This window comes from Thrips palmi, unplaced genomic scaffold (genome assembly GCF_012932325.1).
Source record: "Thrips palmi isolate BJ-2018 unplaced genomic scaffold, TpBJ-2018v1 HiC_scaffold_10, whole genome shotgun sequence".
Classification (NCBI taxonomy): domain Eukaryota; kingdom Metazoa; phylum Arthropoda; class Insecta; order Thysanoptera; family Thripidae; genus Thrips; species Thrips palmi.
This window is the reverse complement of record NW_023144621.1, coordinates 15323707-15347943: the sequence shown is the minus strand read 5'-3', so window position 1 is coordinate 15347943 and position 24237 is coordinate 15323707. Positions and strand designations below refer to the sequence as shown.

Below are 24237 nucleotides of genomic sequence, written 5' to 3'. Positions count from 1 at the left end.
CAACACCGGGTAAAAGAGGAAAGAGAGGTAAAACTTTGCATGGATGCAAAATTTTATTTTTGGCCGAAAGAAGAACATTTTCATGAGGGTTTCACAACTGGTCTAGAGAAAAGAGGTACATCTGACAGTGGACAGGCACCACTGCTCTTCCGGCGGCAAGTTCAAAGGTTTGTAAAACTACGGCGCATTCGGCGCAAAGAATATTTTCTGGAATTTCGAGACACTCGACAAGAAAACCAATAGTGAAAAGCTCAATAGAAGAAGTGTATTAAAAAGTAAAACAAACGTTTAAGAAAACTATCATAATCTTATGAGAAGCTAAATAACATAGCATAAGCTTACACAAGTCAAATTTAACAGAGATAGTACAACATTTACCAGATAGGGTAGTGATGCCACAACTTCCTCATGTAAATGTGGGTGCTCACCCCTATCCCCTCATTAAGCATCACCTGCGAGAATCAGAATAGGATAAAATAAATAGTTATTTTTATCCCACCTGGTATAAGAGTATATTACAGGAAACGAAAAAACAAGTTCAGTTGTAGTGAGAGCACAGTCTTATGAAAATGTTAGGAAGTTGAGGATGCCCCAGATTTGTCTTCAGATTTCTCTTCAGATTTAAGACCTCTGATTGACAAGTCATAAACAATCTGTAAGGTTTCAAAGAAAAAATTAGTCCATTCATGTCACAAAATTTTGTTTAAACCTATTAAACAATGCAGCTAATACCAACCTCTTCAATTTTTTTCACGTCATATTTTAAGGCATCAAATCGCTTACGAAGGCCATCATTCTTAAGATTCAGCAAACGGAAGCCAGAATTTAATTCAGCAACAAATTGAGATACATGAAGAGGACGTTTATAGTCTCCATTTGTGACACTATTGACAGCAAATCTTGCCTAAAATATAAACATTTTAAATTTCATTGAGGATTGTAGAGTAAGAAGTTACTTCTTTTAAATTAGAAAGATGTGCAAAACAAACCAATTCAGAAGCAAGCTGAAGTAATCCCATTAAATAGTCTTCTAAATCAATGTGGAAACCATCTTCTCGCTTAGAGGTAACTGGAAAACAGAAGGCATTACATTTATAAAGAAGAAAGGATCAAGGTGTGCCTTAGACATTAAGATTCAAGCACGTACCGCCAACTATCTGAGCTACATCCTCGATCATAGCCAACTGACCACTTTCAAGGTAGACAGTGAGAGAGGCAAGAAACGCTAAACGCTGCATAGTAAAGCGCCAGTGGTCATGGAATCGATAGTATTGGTCCTCCGGAATAAGTACTGCCAATTTAGAAAACCCTGTTTTGACATCCAGGAATAACTTCCTTGTCAGCGCACAACAATCTGCAACTATAAAGACAAAAAAAACAATGGAATTTACCACATCAGATATGGTGGGTAACATGTGAATGAAGCACACTCACTTTTAGTTAGTCCACCTTCTTGGTGAATAATCTGAAGGGTAGTCTGGATTTCACGGGCCTTCTGATCAATGTCCTTGTTTACTTGACGAATTTCCTGGTAAGCAGATCAGTTAGGTAAGCACACTGCCAAAAGACCTAAGCAACAAGATAAATAAAGTCACACCCGAGGTTGGCTCTCCAAAGCAGAAAACCGAAAGAAAGTTAATGACAAGAGAAGCCTGTGAAATCAGCTTATGAAATTGTAGAGATAAGGAGGAGTCTATTCCTCATTGAACATGATAGTGATTCATCAGACAGCAAACATTTTTGTTCCTACTCATTACAAACTTTCTGAGGGCCTGTGGGCATCTCCAAATCAAGGATTATTTAATCTTAGAAAAGATATTTTGGGAGCCGGCCCGGCACTACACCGAAACCAGATCAAGGAACCGTTGAAAACATACTTCTCTCAAATCCTGCTCGACGTTTATATGCTGTTGAAAAGATGCAAATATGGCACTCATGTTTGATGCCATAGTCTAAACGAGGATCCGACAAATGTTAGACTCTTTCAACAAAAAGCAAATGAAGTCACACGCGGACCGAATGTGATGGAACCATCAAACCATCCAACTATCCAACTGCTGGCAAACAACGTAAACAAAAGTGACAAAAGAAAAGGAGAGACGAGACGAGAGGAAGGAGAGGAGAGCGAAAGGAAGAAGATCGAGACAAGTTTATTCCTGAAGGCGGTGGCGAAGAAGAAGACGAAGAAGAAGAAGCATGGGAGGAGGGGAGGAGGGAAGAGGAGAAGAGAAAACCGACATAAACAAACAGAACTTGCAAACTGCATAAAAACGTACGAATTTGCAATGTTTCTACGTTAAGTGAAGGTTATCTCAACAGTTTTGATGTTTTTGGTGCACCATTATTTTATGTAAGAAACATTTCCGTTAATCACTCTCAATGTGTGTTGTGAACATGTGACTGGATTGCCAATGTATTTGAAATCCCTATCTCTTTCTTTTCAGAATATTTTAGGATGTCCGATAGAAATGCCACAGTGAGCGGAGAGCATTCAAGCCAAATCAATCCTGAAGCGCATAGTCCGCAAGAGATTCAGATTGCGCTTTACTCTCGTAAACAGGCATTCGACTACTTCGAGAAAGCTTATTTTGGACGAGCTTTGGCTCATTTGTTTGTAGCTCTTCGCCTGATTCCAGAATGGAGAAGTGAGCTTCGATTTATGTTTTGGCAAGCGTTGAGTAAGTCTTCAATCAGTAGCAAGAGCCTTATGATGCAATCACTTGTTTCATACGAGATTGATTAATTAGTGTAATTCTCTTTTCATAGGTGGCGGTTGCAAACAATTAGCAGATGAAAACAGATTAGAAGATACTATCAATCTGAGGCAAGAGGCTTCCTTGTTATATCCTGATGATGAAATGATACTTATGGACCTTGGATCAATTTATTTTAAGTATGTTTCTTTTCAGTAATTAACAACGTAGGACAAGCTTTAGAATAACAAAATCTTATTAGATAAGGAACATGAGTGGTGTTTTTGACCAGATGTCAATATGGCATGAAATTTTGGATAGCTTTGCAACGGGCAAAAAACAGAGAAGATACTATGGTTCTTTTATATTGAACTTTATGGCAGTCAACAAAGGACTGAGAGTAGGATTTCTAAATGACCACCAGCCTTTCCTATCATTGAAAGATTCACTGGCTCTTGTAGAAAACCTCAAAGTCAAGGGTTTAATTAAGCAAGATGTCAGTGTTCTAAATGTAGGGAACCGAGAAGTAGTATTTGTTAACACTAAAGGCTTACTCAAGTTTGCAACAAGAGAGCAATCTTCATTCAGACTTGTGGGGGATGTGAATTCCAGTCTTTGTCTAGTACCTTATAATTCTGATGTTTATGCTAAAGTAGAAGCACTGATTCACAATTGTCTAAAAAATTATGACACAAATCCATCAGATCTAGTTCTCCATCCTACTGAGGACATATCTGGTTCAACATTGCTTGGCATATGTCTTGGTTACCCAATTGTCTATTTGTTTAGACCTGATATGTCACACCTAATTGAAACTGAGAATTTGGTTGTGTATGAGATTCAGACAGTCTCAAAAATACCTTCGTTTCAAAAAGTGCAATTGTTCAGTTTTTCTGTGCCACAGTGTATTCATGATGATGTAAAGCATCACATTGATAATTGGCATCAAATATTAAGTACAAACATTTCTGATTTAAAATGTATTGAAAGAGTTTTGCTCAAGAAAACTAACACTTGTGCCAGTAACATTGCTTTTTAAACTTTCTTCATTTATGATAAAATATCTTCAAAATCTGAAAGTTGCATTTAATTTTGACTGCCCTTAACCACTAGATCTTCACACTTCCACAGGTTAGATGATATTGAAAAATCTCTTAAGTACTATTATAAAGCCCTTGAATTGTGCCCTACATTTTTACCTGCATCTCGCGCAATACAGTCAATTCATAACAAGCAAGTAGAAAGATGGCATTTTAGGATGCTGAATGACACCGATAGGAATGAGGCTTATAATCGGGCGATTGCTCATCTAATACAGAAAGGCTTTTCTTCAGTGCTTGATGTTGGCACTGGTACTGGTATCCTAAGGTAAGATTTTTCTACTTTTTTATTGTGATCAACCACATGTCTGAACTACAAACATCATCTAATCATTTTTATTTTCTCACTTTAATTCAGTTTATTTGCTGCGAGAGAAGGTGCAGATAAAATTTGGGCATGTGAATCAAACCCATTCATGTTCAAAATTGCTCAGTCTGTACTTGCTGAAAACAAACTCTCTGAGAGGGTGAATCTGATCAACAAGACTTCCAGTTCAATCCATATACCTTCTGATATTCCTCAAAAGTAAGAAATCTTCAACCAATTTTGTTTATTTAAAAAAAAATGACTCTAACATAGATTACCAACCCTTGCCTTATGTGTTCATCATTTTTTAATTTCAAAAAAAATCCAGGGTTTCTTTATTAGTTACTGAGATATTTGATGCTGGTCTCTTTGGCGAAGGAGTTCTACCAACACTTATAAATGCCTGGGAAAATCTCCTCTTGCCACCCTTATACTCTTCAGAAGGATGTGATGAGCCAAACAGCAACCAAGCAGTTGTGGTACCATTTAGTGCAACAGTGTGGGTTGCGGCAGTGCAATGCATTGATATTGCAAGGAGGTACGTGGTTTCCTCCTTGCTACTAAACTGATTCCCAAAGTTCTTTTCACAATTTTTTGTACTGGTCTTTCTTTCATTTAACCTTCTCATTTCAATTTTCAGACATAGGTTGTTACCATCTGCTTGCTTATGCAGAAAAACTAGAACCACTGTTCTTTGTAGGAAGAGTAAATCTGACACGATAGATTTCGGTGCTGTTAAACTCTGCAAATTTTGTGAGGCTCCACTCGATGAATTACATCAGGACAGAAGAGACCTCAATTGCTGTCTTGATGATGCAAGTGTAGTGCTCAATGCATCCGAACCATATACAACTGAGAACTTGGAGCATGTTCCTTTTGGCTTTGAACTTTTATCCAAACCACACAAACTTTTGGAAATTAATTTCAATAGTTTAGAGGAGCTCAAGGCTTATAGTCAAAACATGCTCAGGGAAAAGAAAATGACGGTTTTGACAGACACTGCAGGGTCCTGTGATGCATTAGCTTTATGGTTTCATCTCAATCTTGACAATAATGGAACTGTTCTATCAACTGCCCCATTTAGTGAAGTGGGTGTCTTCAGAGGTACTTGTTGGCACCAGGCAATATTTCCATCATTCACTTCAAAGCCAGTTATGCCTGACGATAGTATACTGCTCAATATTAATTTAAAGGAAGGAGCATTAGACATATCAATGGACAGCAATGTCCCAGGGGAATCAAAGAGACTGTTTTCCATTACTGATAATATTTTAGCATTTCTTAACAATAAAACATGGACCAGGGCTTTTAATGCAGCAGCTGTAGATTTTGCAAAAACTGTCTCCCAAATTCCTGTCACTTCAAAAAAAATTATGGATCTAAACCCGTTTCCTGTGTTTGGTTTAAGAATGCTTAGAGACTGCGATCCATCATGGAAGCTATGGGCTAAAGCAGAAACCAATAATGATAAGGAGTTCATCATATCTGTAGCCAGGCAAAATTCAGTTAGTGAAAGTCAGTTAGCATTTATAACACATGAGACTCTAGATCATAATGTGAAAGACGAAAAATTTGAATTTGTTTGTGTAAATGTTGTTGATGCTTCAGGAGAGTTTGCAGAAAATCTGACTGATACACTACCTATTTTACAGTGAGTTGACTTGTCTCTGCCCTACTAGTTAAGATTTGTTAATCTTTGTTTAATTAACTGCTTGTTTTGCATTTCAGAAACATGCTGTCATCAACTGGAAAAATAATACCTCACTCTCTGTCCATTGAGTGCCAACTTATAGAAAGTGAAAGGTTGATGCTAGAGTCTCGCATTGTTTCTGATGAAAATGTCAAAAACTTTTTCATCAAAAAATTCATTAATAATTTTGCTGTAAGTAACTATCTTCTGCAGGATACATAACATCATAATAGTAATGCTACAGCTAAAACAAAAAATTTCTCATCTTTGTGTTATTACTTGTAGGTTGACTATCATCTTGATGTGCCATATCGGAGCCTCAAATGTAGAAAACTTTCCAATCCTTGTGAATTACTCAAACTTGGAATAAGTCCATTAGAATCCAGCACAATTTGTGGTGAGCACAAGCAAAAGATCTCAATTCCGTCCATTGAAGAAGGATCTGTGACAGGTATCATTTACTGGGTAAAACTTTATATAACACCCCGAATGGATCCTTTATCAACTATTTGTCATGACTCGCATTGTAATCAAGTGGTTCTTTTTTCATCTCTCGATGTTAAAGCTCATCAGAATGTAAATTTGGAATGTCAATTTTGGTATGGCATGTTAGATGTAAAATTATCTCTTGCCGAAAGCTGATATGGCCATGCTCAAAGATGGTTATATGCAACAATGCAAAATTATGTAAATTTTTTGAGGACACTAAAATAAATGTCAGTATATGCTTATTTTACCTTATTTATTTGATAAATAACTTGTAGAGGAAAATACCATCACAGATCAAAGCGAAGTACATCATAAATTAACAGCAGTAGATTCACTTTCAAACCAAACTGGAAATGCAAAAAGCACATTGCTGTCAATGTCATGTTCCTTTTTCCCTCAGAGAGTATTATTGAAAAACCACAGCCCAAAACATTTGGTCCCCAAATGCAACAATACAAAAATACATGAGGTTAAAAAAAATACTGATAACATAGATTTCAGTACAGAGTTATGAAATTAAATATATGTTATATACTAAAAGAAGAAGACAGGTTGAAGGATAGAAGTGCATATGTTGAACAGTGAACAATTAGAAAAGGATCAACATGATACTTTCATTCAAACTTTTAAAAAATGTGCATTCTCACCCTCCATTAGAAATGTTTTTAAAAATCAGGTACTGTTTCAAAAAGAAAATAAATTTTTACATGTAGGCTTGATTATAATGAGGATTTTGTTTTAACAAAGAAATTGCATACATCCTCAGCAAGCCTTTCTGGATGGAGCAAATGCACATCATGGGTTCCACGAACCACCTTGTAAGTGTACTTGTCACCAAGTGATATTTCAAACAGCTTTTCAAAATCACCAAAAATATATTTAGCCCCAGCCTTCTCAGTCACTGAGGCTCGCAAGAGAAGCAATGGGCATTGAATCTTACTGCAAAGCATCAAAACTTCTTCTTTTGAAAAATGCATAGGAACTTTGAGCTTCAGGCGTTGGTCAGCAGAAAACGAAAATCCATCTCCATTCCTAACTACCCCTCTAGACAATAATACTTGTGCTGCTTCTCGTGTAAGTGGTATTGGGCGTCCGTCTGTGAGACGACGTAATGCCTCCTCTTCAGTATATGATGGTGGAGATTGAGACATCATTTTTGCCTCGATCTTGTACAACTTCTCCCACCAAGGAACAATGTGCTCACTAATATCAAGATCCGCATTTCGGAATGGCATCACTGAATCTAACACAACTAATTTGGTCACTCTATGAGGGTAAAACGCAGCATAAAGGAAACCTAGCTGACCACCAAAGCTATGTCCCATGTACATGAAATTCTTCCAATTAAAATGATCAACAACACGATTCAGAGACATGCAATATTCAACGAGCGAAAACATGAATCCAGAGGGAAAGTGTGAAGAACGACCATGTCCGGGGAGGTCAATTGAGACGTAACAGAAAGATGATGGCAACATTGGGATGAGATTGTCGAATGTGCTTGCATTATCTTGAATACCGTGAACACACAAAATGGGCAAGGCATCCAAAGATCCCCAAATTTTTCCTGTGGAAATCGTTAATGAGACCAGCTTGCTTTTAATCTGTTAACTCAACACAATAGAAAAAGTGTTACTAACCTGAAATGTGCCCCCAGGGTACTTGAATTGTTAATTCTGTCATTGCAGAAGTTGAAATCTGTTCAGATTCCATTGGGTTAGCAGTATAAACTGAAAACAGGATAAAAATGATTGAAAAACTGAAAGCCCTAGGATATTGAGTGTCTCAACTTCCTGGAATGAGAGAAACCTTTTTCTAGAGCGATGACAGCACTTCCTATTGAACTCTAGTGAGGTTTCACAATGCAGTCCAACCTCAATTCATCAACTAACTGATGTCACAAGTCTAAAGACAGCTTTTAACGTTTCATCAGGTTCGATAACGAACAGAAGTCACTTCAGGAGACGGTCATAGTCTTTGCCGGTTAAAGTCCGTACCCTTGAACTGTGGCTGCCTCCTTTAAAAATAGTGATGAAGAAGCAAATTATCTCTAGCCTAGCAGACGACAGCCGGAGGCGGATGAGGATAAGATGTTCATTTGTTTCGGCGAGTAACCGGAATTCCCTCGTGAGCGGCAGCACTCGTGCTCCTTCGAAATTCCATGATCGGTGAGACAGTAAGTAAAATTGTAGGACAAATAAAGTAGAGAGTGCCAAGTTTGACACAATTATATTTTTATTGAAAACTCAATTGCAACACCCTAAAGAAAACGCCAATTTTACAGGAAGCTGTCACACCAGCACTAGAATATACTCATATGAGTCCTGTCAAAATAGCACTCAATCTGACAAAAAGAGACCAAAAACATAATACATGATAATTATTAAAACAATAAGTAACAAAATAACATTTCGAAATATCTTTCAACAGGTGACATGATTCACTGAGATTGTGTTTTTTGGTAGCGTCATTATCACTTCCTAAAAATTAAAAGTGACACAAGTAAATTATATAAAAATAGGATAAAATCATGAAAGAAACTCAATAATAATTTAGAAAAACATTGACACATCTGTAAATCCACAAAAATAATTATAATACAACTTTAAACCATGAGATTAACATAACTTGCAAAAAAAATCTTAAGCAAATTTGATTCCTAAGTCATTCCCTTTTCTTTCAAGGGTGTGTTTCAAGATGTTTTTGTAGCCTTGAGGAACTGTGGAACAATCTACTACATATGGTACACATGTGTCTTTCTGTATCATTCGTTGTTTCGTCATCTGAACTCAGCTCAACATAACTTGAGTCACAATCACATTGGCCAGAACTGTTTTTGGCCTCAGTTACCTGAGAACTCAAACACTCATGGTTGCATATAGCTTCTTCAGTCAGTAACATTTTATTACAGAGGGTGCATGTAAATATAATAGTGTTTCCACATATTTTAACAGGTTCTATTGTGGGGTATTTACTACGTATGTTATTGACATCTGCTTCTGTTAATTCAACTGGTTTCTTTTTGCTCTTTGGTTTTGGCTTAGGTTTAGGCTGTACAGGTCTGTCACAAACTTTGTTACCAGAAACTAATGTACAACTTGAATGTCTATCCTCCGTAAGATTATTATTCTCACCATCTGGTGCAAAAGCATTTTCAAAAGGTCTAGGTGTAGAAACAGTGTTTGCTATTGGCACAAAAGACACATCCCTCAAATAATGGTCAGAGGTACTGGAAGGTCTTGCCACAGAAGAGGACTCTGACATATAGGTGGGTGTTCCGACATCAGAGGGCCTTGATACTGTAGAGGATGTTGCCACAGAAGAGGGTCTGGATATAGTAGAGGGAGTTGCCACAGACGAGGCTCTGGATATAGTAGAGGGAGTTGCCACAGACAAGGTTCTTGATATAGTAGAGGGAGTTGCCAAAGACGAGGTTCTTGATATAGTGGAGGGAGTTGCCACAGACAAGGTTCTTGATATAGTAGAGGGAGTTGCCACAGACAAGGTTCTTGATATAGTAGAGGGAGTTGCCACAGAGGAGGCTCTTGTTATAACAGAGGGTGTTGCTGCAGGGGATGAAGTGGAAGAAGCAGCAATTGACCTGTTTGTCACACTTAAATTATCACTTTCAGCCTTCTTTGGGGATCTAAATTGAGATTGTCTACGTGTTCGTTTGGTTGGAGGAAGAGCACATGGTTCTGAGTCAGTTTCAGGATAATAATGATAACCAGGCTGGTTAACAGCAGCTTGTTGGTCGAACTGAAGAACAGATCGAAAGGAACGTGAAGGCGTGATTTTCCTTCCAGATCCCATTCGGGCAGTAGCTGATTGTACCGTGGAGTTCTGAGTGCCCATTCCAGGAGGAGTATTCCCATTCCAACCAAGTGAAGGTTGGGTCCTGGAGTCCTCGAGTGGCACAGGTCCAGGAAGACTATTAGTTTCAAGTGACCTTACCACTTGAGGCTGTTTATGGCCACTGCAAAAACAAAAAAAAATTACAACCCACAAGTAACATATTGGAAGCTCTCTTTCACTAATGTAAGGTTACAAGGAAACAGGAAGACAAACCTTGGCTGGTCCACATTGAGAGATGCATTTCCTTCTACATCTTCATCATCACTCAGAGTCAGCACTTCGACTTCTGGCTCCTTCTGCCCAAAGGGATATGCCAGTGGCCCTCCAATAAATTTGATAGTGGGACTAACCGCCTAGAAATACAGTGAAACAATAATATAAGAAGTAATCATTCACACAGCGATTCACAAGGTAGGCAGTTATGGTTTTGACTTTATCAGTTACCCTTAAAGGAGCAGTTTTCTGACCAGACGACAGCCATGGTAATTTATTTTTTAACACTTTTTGAGTTCTTAGGCAAGCTGCTTTAAAATCATAGAATTCCTTCACTTTTGAAACACATCGGTGACAAATAAACTTTGACAAACTGTCATCACGAAGAATCTGAGAAGAAAAAGCAAGCCAAAGAAACAGAAAAAACAGTTAGAACATGTCACAGCAATGCAGAAGCACAGACACGCGCACAAAAATATTTTATAGGTGAAAAGCAGACAAAACTCACAACAACGTCAGGAACAACAGCTTCAATTTTCTCTATACAATCATTGGCAGGCGACGATTCAAAAATATTAATAAAGACTCCGTTTTGGCTGCCACACAGTCGACAAATTAAAGTATTAGCTTGAGACATACTGGAAGAGTAGAAGTTGCGTTTCACTCCATTTCAAAATACTGAATATGACACTTAGGCATTGGGAGGTTAATGTTTGTTTTTTCCTTCCTTTTTTGTTTTTGACGGCTACAACTTGATTTCTCATACTCAGACGGTTCGTAAATTTCTCATAAAAGTGGTGCGAGGTTGCAGCGCCTGGAAGCAGACGACGCAGCTAACAACCGGGCCAAATGCGTGTCTGCTACACTTTTACTCAGGAATATTCTATGCATTTTTGAACCATGTCTGGAAAAACGTCTCAGGATGAAAATGCTGTTTCCGAAGAGCCCTTTTGGAAAAGGACGCTTCGGGTAAGTGTCAAATAGTTGTTTCGATCTTTGTACTGTGTGTGTTATATCAACGTACTAGGTTATGTAACTTTGTATTATTGTTGATCATTGTTCTAGAACTTACCCTTTTCAGCACCTATGTTTTCTTGAAAGGCAGATTGACTCACGAAATCGTTTCTTTTTTACTGTTTTCAGCCGTTTGTAGTATCTTTCCAGAATCCTTGCAATATTCAGTCGTATGAAGTAGGAATTGAAGCTGCAATTGTCACCTACCTCGTCACCAGATTCGCATTGAAGAGACCTCGATCTGCATCTAAATATTCCACGATTGCTCTGTTTTGTGTACCCCTCATTAACTGGCAAGTATCTTGAGGCTTTCTTTTCATTTACATTTACAATTAATTGTGGTATATCCAATTATTGACAGAAGTTCCCCATCATTTCCAGGCCAATTTGTGTAGCTCTAAGGAAGAAAGCTGAGGAATTGATACCCAAAGAATTATAGAGAAAGAACTATAATGCCATAGCTGAATGTTAAATTTTATGTGTCTATAGTGTGCAACGTAATTTCTGCAGAACCACCAACACAAGTTGTGAGTAGACTGGAATGAAAATAAAATCAGTCTTTCCAATTCTGTACATTTAATTTTTCTTAATGTACCAAATAATACTCAGACTTTAAGAGCGTAAAGTCTATGACTAAAGCGTTACAAGATAAAATAAATAATAATAAGCCCCACTAAAGGCATTAATAGATCATAACATGTTTATGACTGAATGCATTATGATCAAATGCAGTAGAGAAACGCACGACAATTTTACATGTCCCGACGCGAGCCTTTTTCTTTCTTCCAAATGCAAACAAGATTGGTATTTGTCACAGCAACAATATATGTCCCATTATAGTTGACCACAACTTTGTTGACAACAACTTCCTTTTGCTCCACCATCCACTGATCGTGAACGTCATTGACTATTGGCCATGGTATTACAGCAGATTCTTGCTGCACTTTATGGGATAAGGTCAACACTTCCTTCAAGTCATACAGCCAGATATTACCAAGATCATCGCCGCAAGTAAGAAGACCAGACACTAAAAATGAAAGTAAAGAAAATAAACTTTAGTTGCCTACGAAAAGTTTCACTTTAGTTCAAGGAGAAGAATTTTAACTTACTCAGAGAACTACCCATGCTCATGAAATAATTGTCGGTTTTGCTGTAGTTTAATGTGTGAGCAGGTTCCACTTTGACGTTACCACCAGCTTCTGCATACTGCATGGCCTCTTCCAAATCCCATAAATAAATGTTGCCATAGAGAGCACATTTGGAAGCTATCATTTTTCCAGTCTGAATAGGCTCCACCGTATCAACTAGCTGATAATCCTTGCTTGAAAGACCAGGCTTGAGAGGGAAATTGAAACGCCACATTTTGATCCTGAAGAGAGAGACAAAAAAATGTATCAAAATAAATAGACCTCTGAAGACTTAAGCGGACAATACTGTAATACTAACGCACATACCTGTCATTTGTAGTTTTGGGCGCTTTTAATACAGTAGACACATTTACATCTGATAAATCAAGACCCCATGCAGCAACGCCGTTTTCAGTAGCTGCTAAAAGAGTTCTACAATGGCGTGAAAAAGACATAGTGAAAATTTCACTGTCAATACTGAGCTTATGAAGACAAGTAAATTTCATCTCATAATCAGGAAACGATGGTTGTCCTATGTCCCAGATGTATACATCACCAGAGCTAAAACCACCTGAAAATAAGTAGAATTTATTTGTCAAATCTTGATAACAAAAGTAAATTAGTACATGGGAAATTAATAACATACCACACAATACTGTCCGAGCCAGAGGATGAAATTGGACAGACGTAATAGTAACTTTAGACGGCATTTTAATCTTTTCTTCAAAGAAACAAACTTGGTGACATGGATGTATGAGATGCACAATGCACTGAGCACCAGCAGCAGCCAATATGTTACTTGCTATTGTCTTTTTGTTGGTATCTTTCATGAAGAGAGTAGACCAGGAAACTGAATAAAATTCTTCCCTCGCCTGTTTTGCATAGTGCTTTGTAACCATGCATTCCTTCTTTACATCTATGACACAGATACTGTTTGCAGCACAAGTAGCTATTAGGTCAGTTGTCTTTTCTGGATAGTCTGGATGAGGTTCAAACGCACAGGCCCAAACCTGTTAGAGGAACATTTATGTTAAATAATGTATCTAGTTGGCAAGTCTTGCATTGGCATTTTAAAAACACACTTACCTTAGTATTACGGTCATTTTTGTCACCTCTAATTTTGGAATGACATTTTAGAAATGTGGCAGGCTCATATTCAAACCGAGGATCAGAGTAGTACTCTTCTGTCTCTTCCATCTAAACCATAAAGAAAGATAATGAAAGAATAATGAAAGAAAAATTAACCAACAGGGAACGGTAAAATGACCGAACTACTTTATCAGTGGAGCAGTTCGTATGATTGACAGGGCGTACCGTGAATGTTTCTATTTTCTACTCGACGGGTTCCAAAACGAATAACAATAACCTCACCAAAAAATACCTACAAGACAAACAACACAAAGAATAAGAAAAGTTCGCGCGAACGAAAAGAAAACAACAGTGACCACCACACGGACACGGAACAAGTATTCGACGAATGTTCGCCCGCCACAGGCAGATGGCTGCCATAAACGCAGAAGAGCTTGAAAAAATTTCGGGCGTATGTACGCTGATAAGGTTGCTCTCATTTTGAGGAACTCTTAAGTTTGAACCGCTGCTGTCTCTTCGCTTCAAGGTTGGCAATGATGGCCGACAGTTGCCGTTTGACACGAGACGGCGCGTGGTCGGCACGACTTTGACGAGCGACGGGTTTCATCAAACGTCAACTGAAGATATACTCCCGAATCAAACCGAATCTGAGTTCATCCTAGGATTTGTGCATCCGTGCGGAAAAATGTACCGCGCCGCGTGCGATGACGGCGAAGACGACGATGAGGCGATGGAGCAGAGCTTGCGCGTGGAGATCCTGCGGTACCTGGACCGGAGCAAGCACCTGGCCAGTCTGGAGGCGGCCGGCGTCCGGTACAAGGACAGCGTGCTCGAGAAGGCGTACGACAAGGGCCAGAACAACATGCCGTCCTTCACGTACGTCGTGGAGTTGGACATGTTCGAGGTCGCTGACGAGTCTGGTGAGCCAAACTACGTTCTGAGTGGGCAAGAGCTGCGCACAGTGGGCCAGAGGACCGGTGGGCAGCCTGACTCTAGACGCGTTTTGAACTCCAGAGTCGCTTAACAGTCGAACCGAGCGTGTGACCCCACCGATGGATTCCTCACACGGAGAGCAATCCGTTGGTGGGGTCACACATTCGGTTAGAGTCCCATTCAGCGACTTTGGAGCTCAAACCGCGTCCGGGATTTTTGACCAACTCCAACGGTTTTCTGGTCCACTGTCCTGCGTGTGTCGCGACCCAGCCGACTGATTCCGACAGTCGTTTCCGCCGCTCTGTCTCTCTCGCATCCATGCGGCACGCCTAGGTACGCCCCACGAGTGCGAGAGAGGCTCGCGGAATCAGTCTGCTAACCCAACAAATAACGCGTTTGCTGCAGACGAGCTGTGCACCGCCATCCTGGAGACGCCCCTGTTCGCCCACAGGCTGTTCAGAGAGGTGGTCCACTGCAGCCTGGTGACGCTGTGCCTCTTGCCCACCGTCGGCCTCGACCAAGTCCAGGCAAGTGCCTTCAGCTCGCTTCATCTCGCTTCAGCCCGGCAGGCGAGCGATGCAGAAGAGTCGCTTCGTCGCTCTCGCACACTTGGGCACACTTGGGTCTCTCAGTAAGGGTGCGAGGAGGGCAGAGCGACAAACCGCCACTCACTCACCGACACCCACTCACTCATCGACACTCACTCACTCACTCACTCACTCACTCACTCACTCACTCACTCACTCACTCACTCACACACCACACACACACTCACTCACTCACTCACTCACTCACTCACTACACACACACTCACTCACACACCCACTCACTCACACAAGTCGCTACGCCACTGCCCGAAAGCATCAGCCTCCGAGTGTCGCTGCAGGTGGTGCTGCGGGTGAGCGCGCTGCCGGCCGAGCAGTGCCTGCGGACGGACGGCGCCAACAGGCGGGCCAATCCTTCGGTGCCGCGGCTTTTGCTGCTGCAGGGAGTCGTCGCGGCCGTCACCCCCGCCACCAAGTACACGTAAGCGCCCCACAGTGGATTTGCCAGAAGGCCGGTGGAGGCGGTCAAAATCCCAGTCGCTAAATGGGACTCGAACCGAACGTGTGACCCCACCAATGAATTGTTCTCCGAACGAAGAATCCATTGGTGGGGTCACTCGTTCGGTTCGAGTTCCATTTTGCGAATCTGGAGCTCAAAATGCGTCTAGAGTTTTGGCCGCCTCCACTGGTTCTCTGGCCCACCGTGCACCCCCACCCCCAAAAAAAAAGATGTTGAAAAGGTAGCTAGCCAGTGTTTGAAACCGCGACGCGACCTGTGCAGCCGGAGCGCCGTGTCGCGGTGCTGCAAGGCACTTTGCCCCGGGTCGGCCGGTCAGCGGGTGTGGGGCTCCACGGCGTCGGCGCGGCGCTGCCGCTTCTGCAACGGCCCCGTGGACGAGGTGCCGCGCGGCCGCGACGTCGGCGAGCAGGTGCTGGCGCAGATGGTGCGCCCGGACGCGCTGGTCCTGGGCGACAAGCAGCCCTCCGTCCACCACCCCGTCATCGTGAGGTTCGCAGGTGCGTGCCGCCCGGGCAGTCCGGGCACAAAGTCGTAAGTACGTTGCTCTAGTATGTTGGCAGCCAACTTCTGCCACGCCGCCGCTGAAACCGTCTCGCTGGATCCGCCCTGGCTCCGAGTTCAAACACCACGCTGCACAGTGGCCGGTGCAGGTGGCCAAAACTCTGGATGCGTTTTGAGCTCCAGAGTCGCCAAACAGGACTTGAACCGAACTTGTGACCCCACCAATGGATTCTTCGTCCGGAGAGCAATCCATTGGTGCGATACGTTCGGTTCGAGTCCTATTTAATTTAGCGACTCTGGAGTCCAAAACCCGTCCGGGATTTCGACCGCCTCCACCGGCCTTCTGGCAGGACTTTCAGGCGCTGCCTCTGTTCCAGACGACCTGGCGCGAGCGGAGTTCCTGCAGCCGGGCTTCCGCTACGACGTGGTGGTGCTGGCCGGCAGCGGCGGCCACGCCGAGGCCTGGGGCGTGCGCCCGTGGCTCGACGGCGCCACCGCCCGCGTGCACCGCGGCCTGCGCTCCGCACCCCTGCCCGCGTCCGTCCAGGCCGTGTGGCTGGAAGCGAGGTGCGCCTTGGCAGACTGATTCCTCGCACCTTTACGGCACGCCCTATGAGTGTGACAGAGACAGCGACGAAAACGACTCTCGGAATCAGTCAGTCTCGAAAGCCGAGCGCAGCGTCGACCCTACAGAGAGAGAATGCATTATTCTCGAACGATTCCGCTGCCCGCTCTGTCTCTCTCGCTCTCTTGGAGCGTGCCGCAGCGGTGCGAGAGAGACGGCGCGGCAGCAAATTCGCTCGACTGATTTGGAACTGATGTTGACAGCGCCGCCACCGACTCCCCCTGGGCCTTCGCCGTGGCCCTCGCCTCCCAGCTCGGCGGCGGTAGAGGCGGCCGCTACCCGGCGCACGCCTTCCTGCACCTCAAGCTGGGCATCTTGCTGAGCCTGGCGTCGCAGGTACGAGGCAGGCTGGGCGCAGTGGGCAGGAAGACCGGCGCCGGCAGCCATAAGTCCAGGTGCTTTTTGAGCTCCAGATCATTTGAAGTCCGGCCAGCAACGGCAGTGTGAAGCGCCTGCGGGGTAGGCAATCCCAGCGCTTCAGGACTTGCGTGCGCCGCGGGTTGCCTACCCCGCGATCCGCAGGCGGCGATCCATCCGAAAGGGTGCTTCGCTCTGTCTCTCTTGCACCCTGCGGGACGACCCGTGTGTGCGAGCGAGACGGCGACAGGACCCTCCGCAGGCTGGCAGGCGGGGCACAGTGGGCCGGAAGACCAGCGACGGCAGCCAAAATTCTAGACGCGCTTTGAGCTCCAGAGTCGCCAAACGGGACTCAAACCAATAGGTGTGACCTCACCCATGGATTCCTCGTTCGGAGGGCAATCCATTGGTGGGGGTCACACGTTCCGTTCGAGTCTCATTTAGCGACTCTGGAGCTGAAAACGCGTCTGAGCGTGCTGACCGCGTTCCTTGCCTTGCAGGGCTTGGACAACCCACCAGTGCCGCTGGTGGCGGTGGGCAGGGACCCCGCCGGCCAGGCCCTGCTGGCGTGGTGCTCGCGGCTGGCGGACCGCGGCCTGGTGGTGGACAGCGTGGCGGCCGTCGCGCGACACACCGCCGCCCCGACGCTCGCCGGCGAGGTCAAGGGGCCCTCCAAGACCAAGGCTTCCGGCGGCGCCCCCGGGTGCGCCTGGTTCTGCGCGGGGCCGCTGGTGCTGGCGCGGGGCGGCGTGTGTCTGCTGGGGAGCTGGGACAAGTGGCGTCGGTCCAGCGCCGCCACCTGCATCACCCAAGGTGAGGCTGCATCCTTGCCGTGTGTGTGTGTGTGTGTGTGTGTGTGTGTGTGTGCGTGTGTGTGAGATTGGCGTGGTTTTCCTTGTTGAGCAGCGCTGGAGGGCGGCAAGGTAACACTGGAGAGGCGCGACGTGGCCGGCTCGCTGCTGCCTCCAGACGACTCGAGTGTGCCGCTCCAGTGTGCCGTGTGGTCGTACTGGTGTCCAGGAAGCTGGGGCAAGGCCTCAGACCTGCTCACCCTCAAGACGATCCTCAAGTTGGTATTTGCTGCACTCAGATGGCTAGTTCATTGACATAATTTCACCCGTGCAAATCCATTTATCCTGTGTTGTGTGATACTTTTGACAGTACTTTGGGAGCACCCATCCTGGCGGAGGCTGTTTGCGATACGGAAGTGGAAGACATCTGCCAGCACCTCATCAACAAGGCCCAACGTCTCCAGGTGTCACCAGCTGTTTCGGAGGGTGAGATGAAAGAGGTAAGTAGAAGCATTATTTTTAAACATATTAATCAACTGAAGTAAGGTGTAAGCATATCCTCTGAAATCTCTGTACCAGTTCATCACTCTGGTGAATGCTCAACCCATAACTTTGACAGATGAGGCTACTCGGCTAATACGGGATTACTTTGTAGCCAGCAGACGAGTGCGCCCTAACTGCCTTCCAGTCACAGCTGTCAGCACGATGTGAGTCTTCTATCTGATAATAAACTTATTGCTCTCGCTGCCTGATACTTAACTTAACTTGAGTCTCCTGACTTAACTTGTGTGTTTCTTTCATGCTAAGCGCCGCCATGGCAGAAGCTCATGCAAGAATATCTTTACGAGTGGAAGCAACATGGGCAGATGTGTTGCTTGTTGTATGGATGTATGAAGAAGCTTTTGCTGCTCTATTTGGTCCCTGCCTTATAAGCCCACTACCTGAAATTTGTGCGCAACCTCTTCTCGCAGACCAGATTATGTGTCAGGTACGGACTGCAGACACTACACTTGGTCCTAAAATGCATTGTTTAAATCCTAACACAGTATATGATGATTTCTTTTAGATGGACACACGTTTGAAGAGTATGAAAGTTTGGCTTGAGAACTTTATCAAGTCAATTGTTCTAAGCAGCCTTCGAGCCGAGAATGATGAAGAATGGGTGTGAAGAAAATTTTGAAAAGAAACCCTTAAAAATAGACTTTCATTTTATTTATCAGAGGACCAGACCAAAATATGATGTACTACCAGTATTAGAAGCTTTATTACCTGACCACACCATGGCCTTTTAAAAATTCAGAACGGACGCAGCCAATAAATATACAAGACCACTATTGATTTTAATGTATTGTCTTTCTTGAAAGTCCACTACCTACTAATCCAAGGCAATCAAAATGTTTCCTCAGTACAAACAATAAATACACATCACATAAAAAGAATCACAACAATTAAAACTCAAAACATGTCAAATGATAGCAGGTAGGAACTTGCTGAATAGTACGGAATGAAAAATAGGATTCAAAAAGGCATGACTAGTCAGTACCAATCACAAACAAAAAAAATCAATGGAATTAAAAAAATCTAACTACCTATGTAGGCTAGTAGGAATACATGAAGTATGTACAGTTGGTTATAGTACTATATTGATATACATTATATATAGTACAAAGGATGGTGCGGTATATAAATACTGGTCAGGATTACAAAATTAAAAATTAGTCTATTACGTCACTTCTAAACACAAATAATCACAGAGCATACAGAACCCAATGTAGCTTCACAAGAAAAAAAAAAAATAGAAGATAAAATAAAGATAAAAAAAGTTTGAATAATCACATATTCACTGGGTGGTTACAGTTCAAAATAAACTAGTTGCCAATTTTTAAGCATAACATGGTTGTTTGCTGAAAAATTTTGTACGTTTTAAGAACACAATGCCTAAGATAAGGGTGTTGCTAAGTTTATAAAGCCGTGCTTAATAATTCCTTCATGCACCTTTTAAAATTTGAAACAACAGTGAAAATAATTCAGAATCACACTCTGAGTAAATATGTTTCAAAAGTGGATGTCTTTTTCACACCCGACTCACACTTGCATTAAATGAGTGAGTACAAGCGTAAGTGATTTAATCACTCTTGGGAATAATTCCATTTAACTCTGGTTGAAGGTACTCATCTATGACAGCTGATATCATTTCTTCTAAAATGGCACTTACAGCAGCAGAATCCCTGAAATGAAGACAATCAATGATAACAAAGGTGCAACTGAAATTAATGTCAAAAGAGCTAAAAATTCTAGTATAAATTACTCACTTTAAAGATCGATCAGCCACAAGTTCAGAGTAATACTTAATCTTTGGTTCCGTACCACTTGTTCTCAAAGTTACAACAAGACCATTCTCAAAGGAAAAGGTTATCATTTGACTGGAAGCAGACGTTGGCAACAAAGGTTGCCCATCAGGTCTTGAAGAATCAAATCCAACTGTCAGATCCACAACAGATTTGACTTTATACTTTCCCTCCAAGAGCCCAGTTGGATACTAAAATGCATAACCACAAAAAAAAAAAAAAAAAAAAAAACAACTTGACTCATTGTGCTCACTAAACTTTCAAAATAATTGAAAAAGTATTTGGTTTTAAGTAAGTTACCGTTTTGGGAGCGTTTGCAGTATTGCGAAGTCTTTCGAAGATTTTCTTGGTCACTTCAGGCTTGTGGCAAATATAGTATGAATTTTTACAAAGATGGAAACCATACTGGTTGTATACTTCATTGAGCTGATCATTCAACGTTTTACCCTCCTCCTTCAAGTATGCAGCCAATTCTGCGATGTGAACTCCAGCAGAGACACCATCTTTGTCCACAACAGAAGTCCCACACATGAAACCAATAGCTTCCTCAAATGCAAACAGTACCTCCTTCCCTTTGGACATGAGCTCACAGGTCCGATTACCCATCCACTTGAAGCCAGTCAGGGTTTCCTAGAAAGAAAACAAGGGTCATCTTAAGTAGATAAGATAAATTACCTGAGAACTATTATCATTATAATTTTTGGCTCACCTCAAAATTGAATCCTTCTGTCTCTGCCATAGTCTTAAGTACCTTTGAGGAGACTGTACTACTTAACATGTACACGTCAGACAATGGTTTATTTGGATTCTTTTCTCGGTAAGAACGCAGAAGCCACCATCCTATCAAGGCTCCCAGTTCATTTCCAGTGAAAGTCTTCCATTCATCACCACTGTCAAAAGCACATGAGAATAATAAATACATCATGCCCATACAAGTACAAGATTTTCCACAAGAAAGCTGGAAACTCACACTTTTTCTGCCACTGCAAGGCGATCAGCATCAGGGTCATTAGCTAATATGATGGTGCTTCCATTGGCATTGGCCGTTTTTATTGAAAGTTGCAGAGAACTTTTACCCTCCTCGGGGTTTGGAAATTTGACTGTAGAAAATTCAGGGTCCGGATCTTTTTGCTCTTCTACTGCAATGAAAGGCTGCAGAAAAGAGAACAAAATACCGGTATTGTTTCAATTCAAAACAATATATAACATTGAAATAGAATGAGGTGTTCAACAAACCTTGAAGCCTGCAATGTTGAATGCCTCTTTCATGTACTTATATCCCACACCATGCATAGCAGTGTAGGTAAATTTGACAGAAGTCTTGGCATTCACATCTGCAGAAAGTAAGGCCTTCTGCAACTGTTGATAATACTCTTTCATGACTTGACTAAGAGGGTCAATAAATTTTGGATTGTCAGCATTCAATACAGAACTGTCCCTTGAGTCAACCCATGGAACCTGGTTAGCGAGGATAGATTCCTGAATGCGCTTGTCGTGTGGTGATATGATCTGTGAAAATAGAATAGGATTAAGCAAAAATTTTAATTGACCAGCAACAAAACTCCAATAGACATTTACTAGCAAAGTTCTATTTAATATTTGTCAGTGTCTCACCTGAGCTCCATTGCTCCAATAGACTTTGTAGCCATTATCATCCTTGGGATTGTGGGATGCAGTTACCATGATGCCTGCTGCACACTTAAAAAGTCTCACCCCAAACGCCACAAAAGGAGTTGGACAAAGATCAGAGAATAGATAAACTTTGACTCCTTGATGCAAAAAAATGGTGGCTGTGAGATCAGCAAACCTGCAAACCAAGAGTGTGGTACTTAGACATTTTGGGGATACTCAAGTAATTCAGATAATTTTTGAGGCACTTACGTTTTGCTGTTGTATCTTCCATCGTAACCAATAATAATGCCTTTGTCCGCAAGGTCAGGGAAGCAGGTCTGCATGTAGCGGACCAGGCCCTGTGCAGTCTGGATAATAGTCACTTCATTCATACAGTTGAACCCAGGTCCCATAACAGACCTCAGACCAGCAGTACCAAAAGTGAGTCGTTCCATAAAGAGATGCTGTAGCTTTTCAATCTCTTTATCTTGTATCAGTTGTAATGTTTGGTTTTTATAATCTTCCCTCTGTCACAGAAAGCACATAAACATAAGTAGAGAAATATTCTATGCAATCTTTGAATGGAGAATTAATCACTCATACCTTTTCCCATTCCACATATTCTTTTATCTTTCCGTCAAGGGCTGGAATGCCTGTTTCATAGGCTGGAAGCTTCATTTTGTGTCAAATCCTGCAGAAACACAGCAAGAAGGAACAGTCTCAAATCAGTTGCGCAGGGAAGTTGCGTCAAGTGAAGCCCAGTGATAACCTTGAAATGGAGAGCTCTGAGAACCGCCAACAGTCTTCCTCACAAGAAAATAAAAAACATAAAAGCAAAGACCCCCTCCAAGTCAATGCTGTGACAGTAGACTATGGCTTTATCTTGACACAATCTGATAACCTCTAATGTGTGGGAGGAATGGGCGACAAAAAACATTCTCATGTCAATATGTCGTTAGAGTTCCTCTGTTAGAAGAATGAATTTAAAAATGGAATCAAAGTGATGGATCTGTTCTCCTTTCGAAGAAAAAGCAGGTGTGGTGGGTATGATTCCAAAAACCTCAAGTAGATGGGCAGCTTCTTGACATAAGTGCATTGATATTCACCTTTTTGAACAAAAATATGACAATAAAATTTACTTCAGTCGCAATGGCCCTGAAAATTACAGAAATATAGTCCAACTGTAATTATATGGCTAGGGGAATAAAAATATACATCACTGTCATGTGATGAAGAAATGACTTAACCAAAAAGTAATTGAGAATAACTCACACGAGCAAAAAATAGATACAATTCTAAGTTCTAACAACGTTACAATTTTTAAAATTCGCACAGTGTGACATCTGAGTAGCAAACTTAAAACACAACAACAGTGAAACGGTCTGACGTCTTCCGTCGGTGTCAAACGTTTGGAACAAACGACAAGGGAAACGAATGCCAGAACAAACCAACCTCCAGCACTCAAGCCCTGTCAACCTGAACTCATGGAAACCATCTCCGATTTTCTCACCTCACCTGTAATTTTCCAAAGTACCGACGGCGACGCAACCAAAATAAAAACACAAAGTGCCGACTGCAGCAGCAGAAGAGCAGACGGCGACGGATCGGCCGGAAGTCGGAAGTCGTTTGCGCGACAGAAATAGCGCGAATTTCAAATCGCAGCGCAGGACGAGCGAAACACGAGACGCTGTGAAGCTTTAGCGGCGGCGGCGCGGTATCTCGCTTGTTGCTTCGGACTCGGACTGATCGACTGGTCTAGCTATTCCTGGTCCGAACTGAGGCCACGAACACGAAATCAGCCTCTTCTACACTGGAAGCGGTACGGTGGTGTAGGGAGGAACAGATCAACAAGCCGGCACGCCTACGCGTCTCTCTGGGAACTGATAACCGATTTCCTTTACGGAGACGCGATCAACAGAATCGAGATAGAACCGTCTCTGACGTCACGGTGTGTTGACATGTGTGTCCAGTTAAACGGATCCAACACACTAGCACGGGGAGGCGTGGCTCAGCACCACAGCTTCTCGGTCTTTCTCTTTCTCTCTGAGCATTGACTTCCCGAAGCTCCGCGGTCAAACGCATGCCGTGTGACTACTTCCCTCAAGAAAGTTTACCGCTCGCCGAATCGCTGCCATTTGTGTCCGAAAGTTGGACGGCGCACGGTGGGCCAGAAGACCGGTGAAGGCGGCCAAAATTCTAGGCGCGTTTTGCGTTCTCGAGTTGCTAAATGGGACTCGAACCGAACGTGTGACCCCACCAATAGATTCCTCGTCCGGAGAACAGTTCATTGGTGGGGTTCGAGTCCTGTTTATCGATTCAAGCTCAAAACGCGTCTAGAATTTTGGCCGCCTCCACCGGTCTTCTGACCCACTGTGCGACGGCAGAGAGCGCCTGGCGGTACGCAGCCCATCGCGCACGCGCCTCTGGTC

At 42.8% G+C, this 24237-nt stretch overlaps 7 protein-coding genes across 12 annotated transcripts; 2 read left to right on the top strand and 5 right to left on the bottom strand.

The window, feature by feature from the left end:
- Positions 1-40: 40 nt before the first annotated feature.
- On the bottom strand, positions 41-2089 carry LOC117653832 (translin). Its single transcript, XM_034399778.1, has 6 exons — positions 1878-2089; positions 1435-1528; positions 1148-1360; positions 990-1069; positions 737-904; positions 41-653 (listed from the first exon to the last, which is right to left on the bottom strand). Exons 1-6 carry the CDS (start codon positions 1947-1949, stop codon positions 573-575), a joined length of 708 nt encoding a protein of 235 aa, XP_034255669.1. The 5' UTR covers positions 1950-2089; the 3' UTR covers positions 41-572.
- Positions 2090-2191: 102 nt separating this feature from the next.
- Positions 2192-6521, top strand: LOC117653776 (protein arginine N-methyltransferase 9-like). The gene is made up of 9 exons (XM_034399669.1): positions 2192-2350; positions 2445-2678; positions 2767-2893; positions 3825-4061; positions 4152-4319; positions 4429-4638; positions 4741-5751; positions 5829-5982; positions 6076-6521. Exons 2-9 carry the CDS (start codon positions 2456-2458, stop codon positions 6430-6432), a joined length of 2487 nt encoding a protein of 828 aa, XP_034255560.1. The 5' UTR covers positions 2192-2350; positions 2445-2455; the 3' UTR covers positions 6433-6521.
- LOC117653819 (serine hydrolase-like protein) lies at positions 6514-8379 on the bottom strand. Of its 2 annotated transcripts, none has more exons than XM_034399765.1 (3): positions 8277-8379; positions 7920-8009; positions 6514-7846 (listed from the first exon to the last, which is right to left on the bottom strand). In XM_034399765.1, the coding sequence occupies exons 2-3, from the start codon at positions 7990-7992 to the stop codon at positions 6999-7001; spliced, it is 921 nt and encodes a 306-aa protein (XP_034255656.1). In that variant the 5' UTR covers positions 7993-8009; positions 8277-8379; the 3' UTR covers positions 6514-6998. The 2 variants fall into 2 exon arrangements, with proteins under 2 accessions (XP_034255656.1, XP_034255648.1); XM_034399757.1 differs by having other exon boundaries at positions 8089-8358.
- A 122-nt stretch (positions 8380-8501) lies between these two features.
- LOC117653804 (flocculation protein FLO11-like) lies at positions 8502-11094 on the bottom strand. The gene is made up of 4 exons (XM_034399719.1): positions 10856-11094; positions 10579-10737; positions 10348-10487; positions 8502-10255 (listed from the first exon to the last, which is right to left on the bottom strand). Exons 1-4 carry the CDS (start codon positions 10982-10984, stop codon positions 8959-8961), a joined length of 1725 nt encoding a protein of 574 aa, XP_034255610.1. The 5' UTR covers positions 10985-11094; the 3' UTR covers positions 8502-8958.
- An 826-nt stretch (positions 11095-11920) lies between these two features.
- LOC117653810 (leucine-rich repeat and WD repeat-containing protein 1-like) lies at positions 11921-13934 on the bottom strand. Of its 2 annotated transcripts, none has more exons than XM_034399733.1 (6): positions 13803-13934; positions 13575-13685; positions 13135-13498; positions 12816-13059; positions 12471-12730; positions 11921-12388 (listed from the first exon to the last, which is right to left on the bottom strand). In XM_034399733.1, exons 2-6 carry the CDS (start codon positions 13683-13685, stop codon positions 12114-12116), a joined length of 1254 nt encoding a protein of 417 aa, XP_034255624.1. In that variant the 5' UTR covers positions 13803-13934; the 3' UTR covers positions 11921-12113. The 2 variants fall into 2 exon arrangements, with proteins under 2 accessions (XP_034255624.1, XP_034255634.1); XM_034399743.1 differs by lacking the exon at positions 13803-13934 and adding an exon at positions 13764-13784.
- LOC117645561 (minichromosome maintenance domain-containing protein 2) lies at positions 13494-19187 on the top strand. Its single transcript, XM_034385853.1, has 12 exons — positions 13494-14497; positions 14916-15037; positions 15397-15536; positions 15837-16072; positions 16454-16643; positions 16905-17037; positions 17718-17871; positions 17965-18127; positions 18220-18349; positions 18429-18556; positions 18657-18837; positions 18916-19187. Exons 1-12 carry the CDS (start codon positions 14263-14265, stop codon positions 19015-19017), a joined length of 1914 nt encoding a protein of 637 aa, XP_034241744.1. The 5' UTR covers positions 13494-14262; the 3' UTR covers positions 19018-19187.
- On the bottom strand, positions 19040-23630 carry LOC117653785 (phosphoglucomutase-2). Of its 4 annotated transcripts, XM_034399707.1 has the most exons (11): positions 23081-23259; positions 22915-22963; positions 22412-22499; positions 22079-22335; positions 21812-22004; positions 21434-21706; positions 21168-21349; positions 20907-21087; positions 20498-20827; positions 20162-20388; positions 19040-20077 (listed from the first exon to the last, which is right to left on the bottom strand). In XM_034399707.1, the coding sequence occupies exons 3-11, from the start codon at positions 22484-22486 to the stop codon at positions 19975-19977; spliced, it is 1821 nt and encodes a 606-aa protein (XP_034255598.1). In that variant the 5' UTR covers positions 22487-22499; positions 22915-22963; positions 23081-23259; the 3' UTR covers positions 19040-19974. The 4 variants fall into 4 exon arrangements, with proteins under 4 accessions (XP_034255598.1, XP_034255581.1, XP_034255571.1 ...); XM_034399690.1 differs by lacking the exons at positions 22915-22963; positions 23081-23259 and adding an exon at positions 23319-23630; XM_034399680.1 differs by lacking the exons at positions 22915-22963; positions 23081-23259 and adding an exon at positions 23324-23629.
- Positions 23631-24237: the final 607 nt, after the last annotated feature.